The sequence below is a fragment of the Manacus candei genome, unplaced genomic scaffold (assembly GCF_025592945.1).
Source record: "Manacus candei isolate 608988 ecotype Guabito, Panama unplaced genomic scaffold, ASM2559294v1 h1tg000061l, whole genome shotgun sequence".
NCBI lineage: Eukaryota > Metazoa > Chordata > Aves > Passeriformes > Pipridae > Manacus > Manacus candei.
In genome coordinates, this window is record NW_026138109.1 from 7486122 (window position 1) to 7507097 (window position 20976).

Here is a 20976-nt window from a genome sequence, read left to right on the forward strand (position 1 = left end):
AAGACCATTCTCCATCGTGGGAGCTCTAGTACCTTCCTGCCAGCCCAGGGTCCTGCTGTGTCTCTCTGAAAGGTTCAAAGGAAAGACATGGGAAAACATTCCCTATGCTGCTCAAGAGCACACAGCACTGTGTGCATTTGAAGTGTTGCAGTTAAAACCACCAGTAACAGTACCCTCAGCACAAGAATGTCCTATCAGACTTTTGGCTCTAAGGACTTTGGAAACCTATTAAAACTCCCTCCTTGCCATCGCACTGGACAGCCTGCTCAGAGATCCTGTCCCATCACACAACCCCACAGCTCTTTCTGTTGTGCTGCTTGTGACTTCCTGGAGGGGCATGGGAACAAGCAGAGGTCGGCCAGGACTCAGGGACATCCCCAACGTGCTGGTGGACCCTGCTGGAACCCAGCCAAGAGCAGCCTGTGAACTGGACAAATCTCCACGACGCGTGAGAGGGTCAGACCAGCAACATCACCACTGCAGGTGCTACTGAATGGCAACATGCAGAATGTCTGCAAGAGGCAAAAAACATTTCAGAGCCTTGGAAAAGTCACTTTGTGTGTGAGCTTATGAGGGAGAGTGGGAAATTACAATCTACTTGTCTACAAGGGGATTTTATCCAGATCCTGTCAGTTCTGTGTAAACAGAAAAATCAAGTTATCCTCCCCAAACCCCCTCCCCTCTGAGCACACTAGAGGCTTCCTTCACTAGCAACAAGGACCTCATCTCACATGAAATGTCCTCTTGGTTGTGTTCTCACACACAACTGTATCCACAAGGCAGCTTGGGGTTGGTTTCAGGATTTTCTGTCTGTTTGCCTCAGTACTGTCACAGCAAGGACTTTTCAGCACCTTTCATTACTCCCTAATGAATGCAGCAACACATCATCTGCCTGAGCAGCAGGATTGCTGAAGTGTTACATGACTTTAATTCTTGCAAACCAAAGCTCTAACTAAGCATAAGGCTTAACTGTTTATTACACATGACACTTACTGTCTGGGTACTCCGACCTGTTCACTGGTGCAGGTACCTGACTAAGGGTGCTAAACCATTCCTACAGCAGCAGCTTCTACATCCCTCAGAGGCTTGTTGTGGTAGGAAACGGAAACAAGTGGCTCATGCCCCACTGAGATTTACTGATAGTGTCTATAGCTTGCTAATAGTTTGTTGTATACTCTGAATTACTGTCCCTGCATGTAATTGTGGGATGGAAATCTCCTTTAATGGCCTGTTTCATAACTTTGCTTCATAATCCTTAATGTTCAGCCATAAGGAAAATTGGTACTTGGCTGTTTTGAAAATCATTTTGCAGAGAACAGACAGAATGGGTCACAAGTAATTAACACAAGATAGAAGCTGCTTTATCCATCTGTCCTTCCAAGTATGTGGATTGAAAGTCCCTAATACACGAAAACTTTGAAGAGTGAGATCTGAACCAGATTTGTCTGCATCCAACAGCACTGTAATGCTCGGCGCTCTGTTTACAAAACCTTGTGGGGGCTGAGCCTTTGGTCAATGCAGCTCTCTGGGCACTGGTACAGGACACATCATGCTCTGGGGTGTACTGATCCACAGCACTGGCTTTGCAGTCTGCATGACAGGAAAGGGATCTGCATTTTTTCTGTGAAATCAGCAGCAGAAAGGTTTGTGTAGGGTAGATTCCTATCTATGCTCTTTGTGAAGTATGAAGTGTGCCTGCTTTAGCCTAAAGGCATTCACCATGCTCTGGCAGTGCCTGCCAGCCCTACACCACGTTCACCACAACCTTTGTCATGGTCTTTGAGTGGAAGATGAGACCATGTTCTTCCCAAGATGCATTTTGAAGAAACACCACAAACTTTGACAAAAAGCTCATAAAAGAAGTATGACTTTCACAAATAAAAGAGTTCATGAGCCAAGAAGAAGTGCTGGCAAAGTCTTCCCCTACTATTCAGTTTAAGAACCCTACAATTATTAGACACGTCAGGATGAAAACAAAACCAGTGGAATATATGACACCTAACTCCTGACAGGAAAGCTCTGAAGAGGATGATTCAGGGAGAAGGCATTTGTGCAGCCCGTCTGATCTTCTAGAGCACTGCTCCAATTTGCTGAAAGTGTTTTTCTCCTATTAAAATGATGCTATATGGGTGTGAATAGTAAACGGTATTTTTAAGATGAGACAGGAAAGCAAAAATGTGTCTATGGCAATACAGGAAACCGGTAACAAAGATGACTGTTGACAAGGCTACAAAACATGGAGGAGGAATACTGGGAGGAAAGGAGAACTCTGAGGACACAAAACTTATGAATAATCTTCATTAAGAGCACTTCAGTTTACGCTAGCCGTTAGTCTGACACAATACTCCCCCACATCCACGGTGAATGGATGGTTATTAGTGTCCTTATAAGGCAGAGCATTTCTTCAGTTCACTAACAGAAACACTAAGAGTCTACGCAATACAGAAATACAAAAAGCAACTTTTTTCAGAGAAGGTTTGTATCTGGCAACAGAAAGAGAGCATTGCCCAGCACTGGCACCCCCCGGGCAGCTCAGGACATCAGGTGCTCTTCAGAAACCACTGACACAAAAGCATTCCCTGTTGTGGACAGGCTGTTACCAGAGGCTCTGCTTAGTTTTAGCTCAGTGCTACTAGTGAGGATCTGTAACAGAAATGCTAAGATTTGCAGAAGAGCTTACAAACAGAAATTGGGGCCTGTGAACACACTGAGAGAAACAACAGGAAATGGTAAAAAGAAAGAATCTGTGGCAATTGATGGCAAATGCAGTCAGTCCAGAAACAACGGGACAGAACACATAGAAGCCCCAAAGATAAGGTGGTAAGAAGATGAGGAATAGAACTCAAGTCATAAAATATCCAGACAAGGAAAACAACTTTGCATAAGACAAAGCAAGACTAGACACTGAGGCAAATGATCTCTATTAATAAGGAGACACTGGAAGTCAGAGCCTGTCCAGAAACCAGTTTGTTACTGTCATTTAAGGAAATCTCAAGAGGCATGATAAGGATTCAATAGCCAGCATCCTTTGTCGCCTGTACAACCACATAATCCTGTCCTGAACACAAATATACAAATGTTCTGGTGCTTAGTATGAGAGAAGGAGTACAAGTGAAATTAGTTTTGTTTAAAATTAGAATAACCTTTTTCTTCTATTCAGTCTTGCACTCAGTTTTATTATATTCATTTGTTACACTCTCAAACTGCCTGAGACTGAACAAAACCAAAACCTTTATTACATTAAGAGATTCAAATCTCATCACAATTTTTCTGCTGAAGGTCTGTTTATTGGGAAGTAATTCTGACCAAAGACTTAAAGTCACAGTAATGTTTCAATATGAATCTCAGAGACATACTTTTTGATATCAAAGCTGAACAATTCCTAAACAGCAAATAAGATATGCAAAGAAGCATACAGAATTGCATTACAGAACCATATTAATGCAGAAACAGTTTCTCCTCTACATAAAAGGGCAATAGATAGGTCTGTGTGTAATTAAGATAATGATTTCTTGGCTTCAGAAACACTATTAACTAAGCCATTTTCAAAATTTCCCCATAATTGTTCTGCAGCTAAAGAATTAACATATCATCATGTTATTTGTGGGCATGCCTGGTCTCTGGGGGGGGAAAAAAAACAAACCCCACAACCCACCGAACCCCAAACAACAAAAAAACCCCTGTTTCTCTGAAATTCACTTTCCAGTTTTTTTAAATAAATAATCTAAAATTTGGCCCATTGGAGAGCAGCCCATGTTCGATCCCCGACTCAGACAACATGTAAAGGGTCTGTCCCTCTCACTCAACGTGCAGTGGCAAGGGCAAGTGCAGCAAAGACCTGAGCATCTCACCCAGTGCAGCTTCAGGAACTGAGAGTTACTCAGGCTGCTGTGGCACTGTCCCTGCCCCCAGCACCCAAGCAGAGCAAGGCTCCAGGAGTCAGTCCACAGGTAGCTCCAATAATGGGTTCCCATGTGCAGTGTTTCAATAAAGCACATAATGGTAGTCCTTGAGAAATGTCTGGAGCAGCAGCTGATGCCAAAAGTTTTGAAACTGTTTGTAGCAAACTCTTGGGGGATGCTAAGGGTGCAACCACTCTTCAGCATGTTTTTGTAGATACTATGGAGATATAGACAGCTACTTGTGCTAGACACAAGATTTCTCTTCCCAGTGTTAACTTCTACAATTTGATGGAAGATTGGCTCTTCCTGCCCATGGGAAGACCAGAGTTTTATAGGGCAGTGTTGCACAATGTGAGAGTGGTCCCACTTTTCACTAAGGCTCACCAGTGCAAGAACGTTGTGAAAGGGAGGATCCTTTGTAACAGTATCTGTCTGCATTTGTCCATCCAATAAGTGGTTAAAATATCTGCAGGGCTTCATGGCTGAGATCACTTATTTTAAAATGTCACCCTAGCTCTTGTTTCACTGAAGATCATTCAAGGCAGAAATACCTACAACTTTTTCAAGGTAAATGCTGCCAAATTCTCTTCCTATCCAGTGCTCCTCCATGAGGAATTTCCTTTCCTATGGAACCCAACTAGGATACCAGCCTCAACATTTCTCCTGAAGGATAACTGGTACCCCTCACCTCATACTGACATCCACTGTCAAACTCACCAACACCCATCACGTACAACACAGTGGAACTTAAAACATGGTTTCCTACTGCCTTTTGATCAGGACTAGACCATAGTCTAGTACAGCAGTACCCATCAATTTAGAGTACAATACCCAGGGTACCAAGTCCCGTGGGTGACCAGTCAACTCAGAACATCTGCCCATGACTATACAGATGCTTTGAATCCTGAAAGCATCAACAAAAAGCCATTGCACCTACCTCAGTGCCCACTGCCCAACAGCTCAGCACCCCCTCCACTCCTCTCACCTCCTTTCTGCACCCATCTTGTCCAAAGCCAGTGATCGCTACTCAGAAATCCTCCCTAGATAGTATCTGGCAAAGGGAGAGATTTCAACCAGCATCATCCCTCTGGAAGGGACACATATTTGTTAAGTACAACTTGCCTAAATACTGATTTCAGAATATTATTTCCTTTAGGTTCTTATTCTGTTTCCTGTTCCTTTTGCAGGTGAGATACAAGGAAGGAGTTTACATCATCCTCTAGGGATGGCTGGATGCATCTGCTCTGCATGTCAGCCTCCTGCTGATGGTCCACCACCTACACTTGAAGGGCTATGGCTACAGATTTAATAGCCAGCTCAGAGGAATGCTGTGCAAAACACAGTTGTATGAGTAAGAGGCTATTGGCTTTATTTCCAAGGCTAAATACAGCAGAACTCAAAACTTCCTATATTTGACTTGATTCCTCAAGAAAACATGACATCTGTGTCCTGTCTGCTCACCTCTCCTCACAAACAACCTTCAACCTTGCTGGCAATTTAAGGCAAAACTGGCTGCATGTGGGACTTGGCAATATTAAGGTCCTACACATTCTATGAAAAGGGATGGTCGCGGAGTACAAACATCTGGGCAGTGGCCCCAGTGCGGGAAGGGCAAGCACAGCTTGGCTGCTGCCCTCACCACATGGTTGGAGCTGGCTGGCTGACAGCTCCCAGCTGGAGCTGGGCACCAAGGCATCACACTGCAGGAGGGCACTGGAGGGGAGATAGCCAGCAGTGTTTGCAGGAACCAAGGATTATAGTGTGGAGGTGGAATCACTGGGCTGAGGACAGCATGGGGTGATCAGGAAGAGAAAGGTTTGTGTGGGTGGCGACGAACTGGAGACAGAGCAAGGAGAAAGTGGGACTGGATGTCTTTTCCAACCTAAACGATTCTATGATTCTGTGTAATTGTGGAAGGAAAAGGCTGCAGGACATTAATCCATAGGAAATATGGCTTCATTAGCCTCACTGCTCATGGGATAACAGGACTACAAAGGAAATGCTCTGATATTTTTCCTGCCATTTCCCTGTAACCATGAGGACAGAGGATCAATGCCTTTTAACTTCTGCTCTGATCATACTTAGCATTTCCCTTGCACAGCTGCAATCCACAAAGCATTTTCTGGGATGCAGTTTGCATGAAAAATGTTTCTGCAAAATAGGGTCTTAATTGGGCCTTTGCAGAGAGCTCCCTGTGACCCTCTGTGGCACTGTGCTGGTCTCAGGCTCACCACAGGCATCTCAGGGCAGGACCAGGCTCTAAAGTTGTGCTTTGTTACCACCTGAGCAAACAGTTCAGATTATGAACCTGAAAGACACATATGGGTCAGAGGGTGTAAAACAAAGAATAAAGAATCATTCCTACCTTATAGATCTTTCCCTCTTCAGTACCAACGAGAAACAAATAGTCTATCTTTTTGTGAAAATCAAATGATGTCCCACAACCTGTTAACAGAAAAAAAGGTCTGTCAGACAGAGAAGTGGTTCAGCTGGCCAGCACATGCTCCCTGCCTATGGTAAACACACACTGCCTGTGTTTTCAGAAGTGATTTATTAGCCAGAAGCTCCCAGAAGAAATCAAAGTCACCCCTCTGCTAGCACCTTCCAAGCTGTGCCTGTCCCCAAGACCTGAAATTTGAAAAGCCAAAATGGAGATAGGGAAAAGGGAACTGAAAGAACTGGAAGGGAACTGGAAGAACAGTTTAGACTGGGATTCATTTTGGTAAGCATTAAAAATGCCTGGTACAAATGCAAGCATTTGTGGATCAGGTCTCCCTCCTATCCGGAAAGAAGAGATATTTTCTGTTCCTTTAGTATCCACAAAAATATAAATGGTTTCCCATGCATAAAAGAGCCCAGAGGGGAATCACCACATCAGACCTCCCTGTGCTCTTTTTGTCCTTAACTCTGAATCCATTTAGCAGGCTCACTTCAGCAAAGGATGTGATTTGGGAAGAAAGGCACAGAGGATCTTGTTCATGTCGGAAGCCCTGAATTGGGCAACATTGTGAACTGTGTTAAAACAGGTGTCAACCACAACAGGATGTGACTCATTGAAACTTTGAGGCTTCTGCTCCAGAGGCAGATGCGTCATCATCCAAGAAAGCCAATTCACATGTTGGTGAAAGAAAACTTCAGCGGGATTCTTGAGCAGGAGATGAGATGTTTGCTGAGTGCCAGAGCAACTTGAGGCTGTCGACCATCAGGGACACAGGGACACCCACAGCAACCACCAGATGAGAAACAGGGACAAGCAGACAAGGCTCAGAAGCACCTAGTTACAGAGAACTTTCTGCAGCTGTCTTAAACATTATGTCTTTAACATTAACAAAATGTAGTTATCAAAGGAATTGTTAAGATAATTTCAATCCTCTAATACCCTCTGAACTTTTAACATTTAAATAGATTGCTAAGTATTCAAGACAAGTGTTTGAAAATCCATTTCTCAGTAACACTAACAAATAATCCCAAAGCCCCTGAGAGTTCTGCAGCGTACTGCTTTAGCTGGTCTTTTGCAACCTATATGGTGCTGCAAACCTTCTCACTAACAAACTGTTCAGCAGTTACTAGCCTAGAAACATAGCAAGTTTTAAATGCAGAGTAAGGGCAGCCTCCAAACACAAGTCCCATCTTCTCAGCTAAAAGCAGGTGCAGAAGGATGATAAGATTCCCCCCTTTAAGGATTCTCTTGTGTAATCCAGGACCTCCAGAGCTGACTCATCCCATCCTGTCTGTAACACAGGATGGTCAGGATGAGAAGATTCAGCCTAGAAGGACTGCACTGACTCCACTGTCTCTGGAGGGAGCCTAACATAGTAGATCAGAACAGATGCTGTGCTTTTAAAGAGCTAAAATCTGATGAGGCACATCCCAACACTGGCTGGGTGAGCTGTGCACTCAGAAAAGGGCAAAGGTTGTTTTTCATCTTGATTTTGCCAGTCCAGATTAATGTCTGGCAGGAACAAACTGACTTTAATTTTGACATATACAGGTAATGCCTGTGCCTTATTCACACAGAGATATTCCAGTGAAATGGACATTTTTTGAATTAATGTTCAATTCTTCATTTTATGCAAGTAGAGACAATATGTAACCAGCAAAATGTGACTCAATTAGTGGCCATTGCTCCAGCCAGACTTTGCCCTACGACATGATGAAAGCAAGGAGGCGTAACCTTCCTTCAGCTCCTTTCCATCTCAACACTCTGCTCCCAAATTTAATTTCCCAGAATGACTGATTAGAGGCTTTGTGTCAGTAATTAATCAGCATGGCAAGGACTTGGGCTCTTACCAAGTGTTTGCAGCTGCAGCCCCTCTGGCCCCTGCATCGTTCCCTCTCCTGACAGCTTGATGACATCCATATGAACCAGCTCATTCTGCAGGCAGAGGAGATTCCACATGAATAACACGCTTTGCAGCAACAATACAGAGACATTCAGTACTTTAGAATGGCAAATTTTATGGAGGAATTTTAAAAAGCTGTCCAAAAGTTGCTTAATGTTTCACATTTGGCAACTTGCTAACATTCTGCTTTACACAACACCTTCAGGAAACTGATGCTTTGGTGCAGGAGGACTGAGAGACACTGGTAAATTACCTCAACACATGCTGCTGACCTGGAAAACTTTGGGTTTCAGGGTCAATGTTCTTAGCGGAGGTTGACATAGTCAGAAAATCACTGTGTTTACTTAAGTCACCCTGTGTGGTTCAAGATTGGTATTTCATATTCTCGTGGAGCTAACTAAACCCCACACTAAACCCCACACTAGTGGATAGTAACTAAACACTTTGCCAGTCTTTGCTTCTTAACATCTTCCTCTTATCCCCAGAGAAGTCTCAGCTCCCAGTACTTCATGGGCTCTGAAATTCAAATAACAACACACAAGCAGCTTCCCCAAGGGAAAAGTGCCCCATGTTGCTGTTCTCAACAGAGCTCTAAAGAGCTCTCTCATCACCAGCCACCACACTGTTGTGCAAGGTGGTGTATGAAGAGGGACAAAAGTCTGTGTCCTGAAGAGTTTATAGTCAAGGTGGGAGACAGAAGACAGATGAAAATAGACACAATATGGGTGAATATGAGGAAACTACCATAGGGCAGATACACTCTTAGACTAGCTTTGGGAGTTAAAATACCACTGTGGAATGGAGTTGGTTGTGAATATAGGAATACCCTGGGGCTCCAGAGGTCTCTTCCAACCCCAACCATCCTGTGATTCTCTGATTCTGTGATAAAAAGAACAAAGAACTAAAGATTAGTGAGCAGTGTGGGCTGTGGAGACTGGATGTTATAATGAATCTGCAGATTTCCCACTGGAGCACTGTGAGAACAAAACATAACTTCTTAGCTCAGTGAATTAAGCTGTAGTTGAAGCTTCTCTAAGCCCAGAGCAGGACTCGGGTAGAAAACAAGATTCTGCCTGGCAAAGTCAATCCCAGGGAATTCCATGTTGAGGAACGTGGGAGAAGACCTTGTGAGCATCTGCATTCATTACTGCAGTTCACAGAGGACAATGTTCTATAAGGCATTTTCATTGTATTCTGGGGGTACAAATTTACGGAAGGTTCAAGAAAAGTCAAAACCCATAAAGTAATGTACTTCCTTCTCACTAATTCTCACTGCTGCACACCCACGTGCCCTGGCCTAATGATGGCAGTAAATTGTTTTCTCTGCTGAGAGAGCAGCAAGAAGCATGACAGACTCCTGCAGAGTTCTACCTTAGTGGCTCTTCTTGTAGCATGTGGGTTACAACAAGTAAAATTCAGTCAGTAAAGGCAGGAGAGATGTTAAGAAAGAGGCCATATACGCTGGTGTATTTGAGCTAGAACTGGAAAGTGCAGTACCCAGAGCAACCAGGAGCAGAACATATTCCCCTGCACATCCAAATAGTGCTGGTGGGCTGTTGGGAATGCAGTCAGGACATGCTGAGCAGGCACTTGCCTCTGCTGTGCCTGCTCTCCAGAAAGCACGTGGTCTGTCCGAACCATGGCTGATGGCTGTGAGTCAGCTCTGAAGCTGCCTACAGCTGATCATGTTGATACGCCCCATTATGGCAGGCCCAGAGATGCGCTAACACACCATCTCTGTGTTCTGGTAGAAAGACAAACAACAGGAGACCTTCTTTCCAGCACACACTTTTCTGCAGCCTTCCTCTGAAGGTGACTTCCAGCCCCTCCACCAGGCCAAAGCCCCCATGGACAGCTTCTGTAGCCCCTCTCCTCCACAAAGGATCTTACTTGTGCAGATTTCCCAGTTGTGCTGCTTTTATCTTTTAAACAGTTTCACAGCCTGAAAAACGCATGTGCTCCCGGGGCTATTTGTCACTAGAGCTATTCGCAGATTCCTCTGGGTAAACAAACTGCTGACAGTTTGGCCTTCCAGGAATACTGAGCAATAATATGTTGCTTCTGCCTAATAATTGTAGAACACTTTGTAAGCATTAGTGAATCAGGCCTTGCAGCTGCTTTTTTTCCTTTAGTTGTTATTAGCCTCAAGTAATTAAGGAGGCCCAGAGCTGTTCAGTAATTTAGCTCCAGGTCACATAGGGAGGATGAACTATGACTACTAATCAAACCTGGGATTGCTGAGCATCAGCCTGAGAAGCGATGCCATGCTGAATCCCAAACAATTCCTTGAAGTGGCTCTGATATCTCTCCTTTTTGATAGGCAATATGTGCACCCAAAAGTCATCCAGCTGCAGAAGTCCTTCATCCTTCCTTGATGTTTTACACCTTTATGATGACCCAAAGACAAGTCAAAACAGTTCATGTGCTGTTCCATGAAGTTTGTCCACAGTGCTTGGGATCATTTTTAACAGAGACAACCACTACAGTCAAGGTAGATCAACTGTTCCTGGCTAGTATTTGATAACTCTTCTACCCAAATCTTGACTGTGGCTTGCCAAATATTCAGCTGGAAGTAAAAATGAATTCATTCACTTTGTGCTCTCAGCTTTGGAAGTGTTAAACAGCTATCAGTGTTTGAAGAAGCTTTATTTCTGGATAGTCCTGTCAAAAAGATTGACGAAGCACTCTTTCATTTATTGCCTATTTGCACTATGGATTTGCAGAATAGAAGACCTCTGGAGTATCTTCAATTTTATTCTAAATAAAACCCAGGGATAGCTCCTTTGTAAAACTGGAATTCAAGCAGATTGTCCATTTCCCCTTGCTGGATACAAAACCACAGACTGTAACAAAACACCCTTTTCATTCTGTTTTTTGCTTTCCCTGTTGAATCTCTGTCCAAAAAAAAAAAAAATGCAGACAGTACCTAAAATTTTGCTCTTTCCCACCCCTGCCTACTAGGTACATACCAGCTCTGTCAATTTCAGAGGTAACTTCACTTAAAAAAAAAAATCTTAAAATGTTGCTTTTCACATGTGTATGGCCAAGTTTATTACAGTGATGCAAGGGATAAGCAGAAATGACATCATGCTAAGTGGATACAGATCTTAGAAGTCACGCCAAGGATGTTTAGGAAGGAATATCTACATGCTCAAGGGACAGAAAAAACATAGTTTATGATGTGGGAACATGCTTAAGCACCGGTGAATCACAGAAATATTCCCTCTAGCAGGTGAGTTGCTACCAGAGTCCATCTGTAGACTCTTAGGTTGCCCCAGTTGCAGCATTTCTCTGAAGAGGCTTCACTCGGTGTTTCCCGCCTCCTAAGGTGACTCCATGCTGAGCACGTTCAGTTACTGGGGCTCAGATGATAAGTATAATCTGCCAAGTAGCCTCAACTGGATGTGTTTGGCTGTAGGCATGTATTGCCCACCTCAAAACAAATCTTTTGGGCATTTCTATTCAAGGGATAAAGTGCTGGGAGCTGAGTGCTGGGACACTGTTAGCCTGTCCTTTTCTAGAGACCTCTGACAGTTCTCTTGGGAGAAGGACTTGGGATGCACCTGAAGAAGGGATTTTTAATTCTGAAACTGCATGTGTGAACCTGCAGGAGTCTATGAAAAATAACTTCAAAATCTGTGCCCTCTGCATGTGCCTACCCTGTTCATTAGAAGAGGTTCCTGCTCCTGAAGTGAACATGACAGTAAGATTAACATATAATGCTAGACATGAATCCTGCCATGGCAGCAAGGCCTAAAAATTTCAGAACACACAAGCCTTGATAGCTTGGTATAACATGGAAAAATGAGCATCCAAGGATGTGAAGAAATTTCTTTTCCTCCTAGGGAATAATGTGCCAGCTGCTTCAGACTGATGTTTAGGGCAATTCAATTATTTTTTAGTAAAATATTTTAAATCTTCAAATGTAAAATGAAATAGCTAACAGAAAAAACCCCACATGTTGAGATTAAGAGACCCAAATCTAAGAGTCATTTTGGGACGTTAATGGTATCTTTCTATCAACACATGTACTCCAAAAGAAGAAAGTGATCAATAAATCATTGACATTTTGAGGGCAATTGATTATAACTTGACTGACTAGAAAAAGGAATTGCCACCCACTGTTTACCTTAACTAAAGTCCAAGAAACAATCCTTCCATCTGAGGAGACAGAGAAGAAGTTTGAATTGTTGTCCATGTCATCCTTCTGCCACTTGACCTTAAAACAAGAAGAAACAATAAAACAGTTCCAGTCAGCACCGGGCACTCAGCAGGATAGAGTCCCATGCCCTCAGTAGGGTCTTCTGAAATCCTTCCTAAAGAACAGATGATTTCCAACCCAGAGTGCATGGCAGGTACGAACACTTACCTCCACAGGCAGTTTCAGCTTAGTGTTGTCACTCACTTTCCTTTAGGATGCTCCAGCAAGGGGGTAAAGCCCCTCACTTAGAGACTCTGCATCTATTCATGGCCATCTTCCCCAGCAGTGACTGGATCAATGCCGTCAAGGACGGCCCTTGTGGGATGTCTGAGCTACTCACTAGCACCTTGCACTATGGCACAACACCATCCCAGAGACCCCCAAGACACCTCCAAACACTATGACCACTGCCACAGAAAGGTTTCCAGGCACTGCAAAAGCTAACTCCTTCACATTTGACCAATTACTCCAAGTGCAGCGCCATATGGTTACCCTTCAGCCAGACAACCAACCCCAAATTAGCTTTCTGTTCCTACATGGGGCACAGACAAGCCCTTGCAAGCAATGTGCGACACGGGTCCTTGGGGAACTTCTGCTTCAGGGAGATGAAAACATCTCCATTAACATTGAAATCCTCCCTACACCTTCTGTCTGCCTGGTAAGGAAATTTGCCTTTTGACTGTGACAGTTCAGCAGGAGACATTAGAACTCAGATAAATGGCTTACAGTTTAGAAGAGATATTTCAGTTAGACCAAAAGCATTAAGAATGCTCGATTTTCAGATCTGGGAATTCAATCAGAATGAGGGGAAAAGGATGACTTGTCACTGGGTCTGTCAGCACACACTCCTGTGGGCATCTGTCAGTTCAGGATGGGGACAAGCACTTCAGAAGGTTCTGCTGAGCTTTTCAAAGGTATATCTGTTCCTGTCCAAACAATCCAGTAGATAAAGTTCCCTAAACATGATAAATGGGTATGATTATCCTAGAGCTTACCAAATACTATATCCATGACCATCTATTTGTCTGGTACCTATTCCAGAAAACAAGTAGTATTCTCAATACTTCAATTACACAGATTGGGCATTCCTATGACAGTTCCTTGGGAAAACCTATTAATTCTCTTTAGTAAAATTGTTTATACTGTTAAGTTCTGTAGAGCATGAAAATTCAGCAAGAGACTCAGCAATGAGTAGTTAACCCTTCAGAGAACAGGTTTCCTAGCTATTACACACTACTCTGAGGAAGGAAAAATAAAACTTAAAAGGAATCCATTTGAGAATATATCAAAATGCAGTTTCATGCCTGCAAGATACAACTGAAGAGCCTTGGGTGGCCTATACCTTTGAACATCCTTGCACAGGTGAAACTGTAAATCTCCATGTGGAACCACTTCTGCTATCTGGCATTAAAGGAAAGGCATAATTCAATATGGCCCAGAATACAATGATTAATGATAAAAAGACAGGTTCAGCAGCACAGTGATTGCCAAGGCTGGCCATTGTGCACAAAATATGCTGGCTATATCTATTCCAGGAATATCTCCCTTGGATCATGAGCTACTGCTGACAGTGACAGTCACCAGCGGCTGCCTCAGATGAAGGGGTTGGTGTAGTGAGGAGTTTTAATTCAAAGTGAGAAATGCAGAGCTCAGGGGGACTGGTTACAAAAACATGCCCAACATGCCTCATACTGGGCACAGAAAAAGGGTCATTTTTTCAGTCAGAGATTTTAAAAATGTCACTTTAAAACTGTCTGACAATAAGATGTTTTTGTATGTCCAACATAGCTCGACTCTAACTCATATTCTTTCTCGTCAGCTAACTTACCCAAATATTTGAGAAAAGGAGTCATGCTTCCCAGCCCATCACACCAGAGAAAAATACATGGATGAAGATTCAGCAGCTGTAGTCCACCCCATCACCCTGTTCATACACAACTGAGTCCTCATGTCTACACGAACACAGTGTGTTGCAGGAACCTCATCTGGAGGTGACCAACAACACAAGTGCTATCATGAGCTCATGGGGGGTTTTCCCAATCCAACTCTTTTCAGCATTCCCCAAGCAAAGAGGTTTTCCCCTGGGTTTGCCCACTCCAAATACCCTCTCTCTGACGGAGACCTATTCAAGTTGTCTACTGTTGGTACTCAGGTGTCTCATCTACTTCTCTTGACCCACAGCTGACTGGATTCACCAGCCCCAGAGCGTAAGTAGGTTGACTTGCTCAGGGTACTTTTGCTAGTACATTCAGAGTTGTCAACAGTAGCTGAGTTAGGTACATATTGTGGACAGCTTGAAAACAGTCCCTCAGGGGCATCAGGTTCTGCCCTCAGACGACTATCAGCAGCTCTCAGTGATGTTAGCTTGAATTTCAGAAAAGAGAAATTTGCACTTAATACTTTCAATTTTCCTTCAACACCTCTGACACCTTAATAGTGTTTGTGATCTTTTTCCTCCTGATCTCTGAATCCCATAAATGCTTATTAGAGTAATTAGCCCTCATGATACTGCAATCAAATTGGGTATCTGCTCAGAACTGGCCTTTTCTCTGCTCCCAGAGGCCTGTCAACATGGCACAACCTCCTGTCATGAGCAGCATCCACGCTGTGTGAGGTGGAGCACTTGAGGAGAGAACTAGGAAACTGTGTAGTGGCAAGAAGTTAATTCTTCCCTGAAGCATGTGATAATCAAACCAGGATTTGGGCTGTGTGAAATGATTTAAAGCAAAAGTTCAATTATGACAGAGTAAGAGTAAAGAAGCACCTGAAAAAGGAAAGTGTATGCAAACAGCAATGAAGAGACAAGCAAACACAAAGCAGCAAGCATTTTCTGTCCCTGATCATGATGACATCTGTAACAAAAGCAAGTATCTGGTTGCCATTTTTACAGTGTAATCTTTAACCTGACTATTTTTGTAGTGTAAAATTTGTGCGTGAAACTCATTGCTGTTAGAAGAACCTACCACTTTTCATTTCTTAAAGCCTGTTTATTTCTAAAGAAGTTGAGATTATTCAAAACCTGATTTATTAATAGATATTAAGACCGGCATGTTCGTTACTATGTACAGCAGGTTAGCAGGGCCATAATCCATTCATTTCTAGCAAGAAAATACTATCATTTTTATCTATGGCAGGTGGTAATGACTCCTGTGCAGCAGGAGATTAGACCATTTATCCAATCTGATTTGAACACTCCTATGTTTCTGATGTCATTCCTATGAAAGAAGTAATGCTTGATCAGTTTTCACGGCACACAGGCTGTTAGTTTCTGGCACTGACACAATGCAATTGGTCAAAACCACAGGGGTCAGGAGGCTGATTTGAGCATGGTGCAGGCTCTGCCTGCAGTTCTGTGAGGTGACATCAGCTACTGCAAACACAGATCCCCCTGGCTCACCCTTAGCTTGCCAAAACTCAAGTGTGAGGTGCCACATGCAACACGTGCACATTGACTGATGAGCAATTCCTTCCCTTTCTATTAATTATCTTTCAAGGAGCCCTTTGTTAGCATTGCAGTACCACGGCCCTGCTGACACCTGCCCTACACAAAATAAGAGCATTTCACTTATTCCATGCCTGAAAAAGAAAATAATAAAATCTGCTATAGGTAGAGAAGAGGAAAGACAAAGGCATTATCAAATCTCCAGGTCACACTTATATGAACTGGCTAAGTAAGATGCTCAGATGACTTTGCCAGGCAAACAACTCCTTGGGCTGCTGAGGAAACTCCCTACCAATATGACCTGGGGACAAACTCCTTCCAGTGCCAATCTGGCAATCAGTACACTCCTAGGCAAAGCCATCATGGCAATGCAGGGTTTGGAGGGACCCCAAAAGCATTTCTGTTCTGCTCTGAGGCAAGATCAGACACTCTCCTGCCATTGGTGACAATTCACACAGGCTGCTCTCACAAGCCTCCAACAACAGGCACTCAACAACCTCCCTGTAGATACATCAGTGCTTAACTGCCCTGATACAGGAGATTTCCTTTACCAAGAGTCAAGCCAACTACTCCTTACCATCTCCTCAGTGGACACAAAGAACAACAGTTTATTCTCCTTTATATAACAGTCTTCAAATGGGCAAGAAAAGGCTGTTGTGTCACTGTTCCTTTCTCCTTTTTTTTCCACTCCAACTCAAACCAATTGCTCCTGGGTCCTGCCTTCAGGACCCAAGCCTTCCTCATTCCTGTTCTTTCTCTTCAGTCCTTCTCTCTGCAGCTGCAAACACACAGTACAGGGCCACCTTGAGGCAGGAGTTACAACCTCCTCTATCTTATATTCTTGCTAATTAATCAAAATGATACATATCTTTGTGTAACAGCATTGCATTGCTGGCCCCTGGCAGTGATCTGCTATACTCTTCCCTTTAGGCACCTTGCCTAAGCTGCCATCTCTTCTTTCATATCTGTTCATTTAATTTCCCCTTTCTAAATGCAGTATTTGTTCCTGTCTTTATTGAATTTCATCACATTGATTTTGGGAATCTCTTCCAATTTATAAAGATAATTTTGAACATAATCATGTCCTGAAAAGTGCCTTGTCCTTCCAAAGGGGTTTCCCTATTCTGTAATTGGAGTGGTTTATGAAAGTATTGATCAAAAAAAAGATCAGAACTGACAGCTGGAGGGTCTCACTTGAAGCACCTTCAGAGTCTGACAGCGAGATCTGTATAACTGCTCTTTGACCACACTGCCTGAGCCACCAGAGCTGCCTCTTTATGGTGATTTTACCTAATTTATATTTCTCTATTTTGGTTACAAGTATGTCACTGTGTGAACCTGGATCAAAAGCTTTAGTCAAGTCAAGATAGATGGAGGTGATAATCTTGACTGCCTCTCTCTTCTTCATGAGGCCTATTTCTCTGAAGCAAAGGAAAGAAAAGAAATTATACTGGCTTGACAATTTATTCTGGACAAATGCATGTTGGCTTCTCTGAATCACCTTATTATCTAGACATTTACAAACAGCATTGCCATTTATTCAAACGCTTTTCCAGTCTTCAAAATTGGTCTGCCTGGTCAGTAATTCTCTGGGTCCAACCCAATCATTTTCCTCCAGATATTTTTTCACTCCTTCCAGCCCTTTGAGATCTTTCCTCCTTTCCCTGGCCATGCTTGTCCTACAAGCCAGAGTGCAGCCCAGTGCACTGCTGTGCTATCATCCACGCTTTGGCTGTCCCTCTGGCTGGCTTTGGATCCCTCTAGCCTAGGTGAAATTCAGACACTGGTTTCTGGGCTCTGGTACCCTGCCCATGCCACTGACCCTCCTGCATGCAAGGACAGTAACTTTGAGGAAAGCACCTACAGAAAACTTTTTGCCGGACATTGGCTCTACAGCATCACTGAAAAGTGCTTTGAGATTGAGGACAGTAGACTATCCTATTTCAGTCTGCCCATGTCACAGGTATATGAATGTGTGGGGGCCCTTATGGGACAGCAGAGTGATGCTATCCCTCATCCATGCCCCAGAGCACACCCCAACCCTGCCTCTTACTCGAGGTACTCACTCAGTTCAGATCTGTAAATGGACTTGCACATAAACACCAGCCTCTGCTTAAAATGCAGGATGGATGTAGACCAAAACCATTCTGAAATACATGTAATGGTCTGAAATTGCTCTGGCTGCTTCTTTAAGTACTCCAGGGTATGTTTAAGTTGATCTTGCTGCTGAGCAAGAACATGTCTCATCTAAATATTTTTTAACATGCTCTTTCCCTACTCTGACCTGTGCTTTTATCCTTTTGTTACATTAATCACACTAGGCAGCCAGTCTCAGACACTTAGTGTAAGATTAAACAGTACAACATCAAATATTTCATCCTTATTCATAACACTCAATACTAGCTGAAAGCTTGCTTTAGTAATGAGCTTATATTCTTCACTCCTTTAACTTCTAATATACTCCCCAAATATTTTCTCCTTCCCTTTCATGACCCAGGATAATCACAGCTCATTTGCAACATCCACTTACTCGTCATTAACTTAGCTTTGTGCTTTTCTCTAGTACTCAGCGTTAGATACACGTCTTTGTTCTGTGCCTGAAGCATTACTTTATAAGTCAGTGCTGAGCTGATGTGGCTGCACAGGCCCTCTCAGAGACCTTGCCATTCTGCCCAGCCCAGCAACTCAGAGAATTCACCCACCTGCTTCCTTAGCTGAACAGAGCCATGTAGGTCTCTTGTAGAAGTCCAGCTGTGCACCACAGGACCACAAGTGCTTTCCAGCCCTCCAGCCTCTCCCAGCCACCTTGTTTTCCCCCTGCCTTGGGCACACACAGTAAACAGTGGGATTTGGACAATTCTCCTTACATTCATACTGGCTGAAGACTTTTACTCAAGGCTTCCCACTGGCAAACATCTGCTTCTGGATCAAGGAAGCAAACACAGCAAGGGAATTGGCTCTCAGCTCGCTCTAGATGTGCCTGCCCTGGCAGCAAAGCACCGACACAAACCCACTGTCCAAACCACATTTCCCATGTCTGTGTGCACAAGCCTGGGCCAAAGCAAAGTGCCAGCAGAGCTCTGGGGCTCTCTCAAGGTAGAAGAGCTGAACATGTGCTGTGATTTAGCAAGGGCACAGGCTCTCATGGTTGCCGTTTGGCTGCATCCATCACACAGTAACCCAGGTCATCAGGTGACAGATGAACACTGTGTGGGTTCTTGCAGAGACAGAGAGAGACAGACCAAACTCCAACCAGGAATATCCATCCAAAACCAAACACATTATTCCAGCTGTTGGCACCTTTGGTCTGTATATTGGAGACTTTCTCCATTTTGCAGCTATCCTATCTTTTAGCCTGTCTCAGCATCATGCTGAAGGCTCATCCTGAAGTGCTGATCTACAATAAATTGTTCCATAGATCATATCTACTGGAGCCAGTCTGATTTCCCCTGTGCTCTGGTGCAAATATTCTCCTGGACTCCCTTACAGCAGTTTCTGATTTGAGCTAAGACACAGTTCTCATTTCTTTCCTCTGTCACCTCCAAATGTGTTTCTTGTTGGCTCCTGACAACAACTTTCAGCAAAACAGCATCTAGAAACATCAAGTCATTACCAGCAGAGAAGAAATCTTTCACATTCTCCTCCTGCCAATGACAAATGACCATTTTTTTGTTTATTCTCCTCCCTGTGTAACTTGTCTCTGCTGTTTGCCAAGGGATCTGTTGCTGTGAAAGTCTCCTTGGACACTCAGCTTATCCTGAGTCTGCTGACTTTTTGTTTTGCTGGAGCAAATAGTTTATTCCTCCTCATTGGTGAGACAAAGTAGTGCATCTACAACAAAGTCCCTAGATGCCTTCCATCAAGGACGTTGCCAGCTATTCTTCCTTTGCTGCTTATCATGTGCCCCAGCCTGGCACCGTAAGTGGGCCTGACACTTCCCAGAGGATCCTGTGCCAGCCACCACAAGCAAAGCCAAGCCCAGGCACTTTGAAGAGTATATGCAAGAAGCAAGGCTACTCTCCTGCAGTCAGTCACAAGAGACTCCCCAAAATTATTCACTTGCTCACCTAGAAAGCACAGGGTACTTCACTCACAGGCAAAGTAACTCCAGCATCAGTTTTTGTACTTCAAGAGACAGGCAGATTAAGTTTTAGAGGTGAGGAACAGGGCAGCATATGAAGTCCCTCCCCAGTGCCAACGTGGACAGCAGGACAAGTTTTCCAGTGTGGAGGTGGGAGAAAGGAAGACAGAAAGCTTCACTCCTCACCATGGTTAGTTGGGATAAAGGCAAAGAGTGAGCTAAATCCAGATGACTCATTTTGTCTGAAGGCAATAACAAAGATTTTAAAGAGCTGTGATAACTCAGTGAAGCCTGGTCAAAGATCAAAGCAGCCCAGTCAATCTCTTTGGCTAAGTCTATACTTGGTGAAGAAGCAGCTCCTGCATCCTAAGTGCACTTTGAGCATAAGATAGCACTGGGGCAGGAGAAGTTTTGGCTGTGCTCTGGCTATGTGCGGGTCTGGACTTCCTGTCAAAGGTAAGCACAGGCAGGCAGGCAGGGATGCCCAGCTGGTCCTTCAGTGAGGGGGACCAGGACCACGGAGTGACCAGCATGCCCATCTTGGAGCCAGCACAGCAGGGTACAGCACAAAGCGCTCCTGCACTGTGGTGCATGCTCAGCAAAAGAGATTGCTGGTCTGTATCTCCGTTTTTTGCCATTCCTGTCCATTAACTGGGAATCAGGCAGCATTTCTGCTGTGGAAGAGTAAGCAATAAGAATGAAAAATCTCAAAAGTAATAAAACAAAACATAAAACGTAAAGAGCTTTGGTCAACATCGTCCTAGAAGACATTAGTCCCTAATTTTTTTTCTCAGAAGCCCTGCTGCAAAAGCTTAGTCCCTGTTCACATCCACACCCCCGAGGTCTAGAAACAGCACTGGTAAAAACGCAGTCAGTCAAGCCACAGCTAAAGAGGAGACCCCACACAAGAAGAAACAAGCCTGCTAAAAGCTCAGTTGCCACTGTCAGACTCATGAGTTTTTGCACATCCAGGAATGTCATGGTGAAAAGCAACCCTCGTGAGTTGG

The 20976-nt window shown here is 43.8% G+C and overlaps 1 protein-coding gene across 2 annotated transcripts in view; it reads right to left on the reverse strand.

The window, feature by feature from the left end:
- Positions 1-20976, reverse strand: part of DNAI1 (dynein axonemal intermediate chain 1) — a 148493-nt gene that overhangs the window by 42822 nt on the left and 84695 nt on the right. Inside the window, exons 14-16 of one of the 2 annotated variants that reach the window (XM_051804484.1) lie at positions 12375-12464; positions 8193-8277; positions 6268-6347 (exon numbers count right to left, since the gene is read on the reverse strand). In XM_051804484.1, coding sequence (XP_051660444.1) covers positions 6268-6347; positions 8193-8277; positions 12375-12464 — 255 coding nt within the window. The remainder of the gene's footprint in view (positions 1-6267; positions 6348-8192; positions 8278-12374; positions 12465-20976) is intronic. The other variant, XM_051804485.1, reaches the window with a different exon arrangement.